This window comes from Watersipora subatra, chromosome 10 (genome assembly GCF_963576615.1).
Source record: "Watersipora subatra chromosome 10, tzWatSuba1.1, whole genome shotgun sequence".
Lineage (NCBI taxonomy): Eukaryota > Metazoa > Bryozoa > Gymnolaemata > Cheilostomatida > Watersiporidae > Watersipora > Watersipora subatra.
The window spans coordinates 25,377,828-25,379,172 of NC_088717.1; the positions used below are offsets into that span (position 1 = coordinate 25,377,828).

The following is a 1,345-nucleotide window of genomic DNA, read 5'->3' on the forward strand; positions in this document are numbered from 1 at the left end:
TACTAAAACATCAGTTCATGGGTTGTTGTGTCACACAATGCAAAATATTAGTGTTCTGTTAATCTGCAAAACAGAAAATCTGTTCGAGTCATGTTATGGTAGAATCGTTGAAACTGAGGTACACTCTACAATGCAATAAAAACCAATTTCTGCCATTGTTATACATGTAACTATTATTGTACAAATATTTTAGTCTAAGTCACTTTATGGTATAATTACTCAAATGATGACTGTATTATGTAAATATGATTAGTTCATGTACGCATTTTAGGATTCATGCACTTTAATAACTTTGATGTAGCTACATTTTTGAAAACTCTTCGATGTAAAAACAAATATTGTCAAAATTACAAGGTGGCTATGTGTACCTTAAATAGAGTTATATTTCCAGCTATGACTTCTTAAAGGTGACAATTGACTACAACCTCGTTTAAAAAGTTTTGTAAACTATACTACCAAACTAAAAAAGTTCAATATTTCTCATGTTGGCGACGTAACAGTTGATCAGCTAATAATAGATGTAACGCTTTTTGGTAAGAGTCTCGGGCATGGTATGTTTGAGGCATGGTACGGTAAAGGCGTGGCATGTTAGAGGCGTGGTCTGGTATAGGAGTGTGGTATGCTAGAGGGGTGTGGTATGGTAAAGGCGTAGTATTATAGAGGTGTAGAATGGTAGAGGCAGGGTCTGGCAGATGGGTGTGGTCTGGTAGAGGCGTGGTATGGTAGAGGCGTGGTCTGGTAGAGGCATGGTGTGGTAGAGGTGGGGTATGGTAGATGTGTGGTATGGTAGAAGTGTGGTATAGTAGAGGAATGGTCTGGTAGAGGCGTGGTATGGTACGCGTAGTATGGTAGAGGCGTGGTATGGTAGAGGTGTGGTATGGTAGAGGGGCGTGGTCTGGTAGAGGCGTGGTATGGTAGAGGTGTGGTCTGGTGGAGGCGTGGTATGGTAGACACGTGGTCTGGTGGAGGTGTGGTATGGCAGAGGGGCGTAGTCTGGTAGAGGCGTGGTATGGTAGAGGTGTGGTCTGGTGGAGGTGTGGTATGGTAGAGGTGTGGTATGGTAGAGGCGTGGTATGGTAGAGGTGTGGTATGGTAGGGTGTGGCATGGTAGAGGGAAAATGAATTAGTTTTAACAAGCTTTTGACACTTAATAATTGTACACTGTTTAAACTGCTTAAAGAGACAATGATGCCTTTGATTTATTTTAAAACATACTTTGAATGTACTTTGCCAGTTCTATAAATTCTGCTTAGTTGTTTTGCAAGCGATGTTTAGTCAACATACATGTTGACTAAACTATGATATTACAGAAAACTTTAATTGCATTGAAGTAATGGCACAATTT

The 1,345-nt window shown here is 40.3% G+C and overlaps 1 protein-coding gene across 1 annotated transcript; it reads right to left on the minus strand.

Annotated features, from left to right (window-relative positions):
• Positions 1-470: 470 nt before the first annotated feature.
• On the minus strand, positions 471-1,106 carry LOC137406919 (uncharacterized). The gene has a single exon (XM_068093520.1). It carries the CDS (start codon positions 1,104-1,106, stop codon positions 471-473), a length of 636 nt encoding a protein of 211 aa, XP_067949621.1.
• Positions 1,107-1,345: the final 239 nt, after the last annotated feature.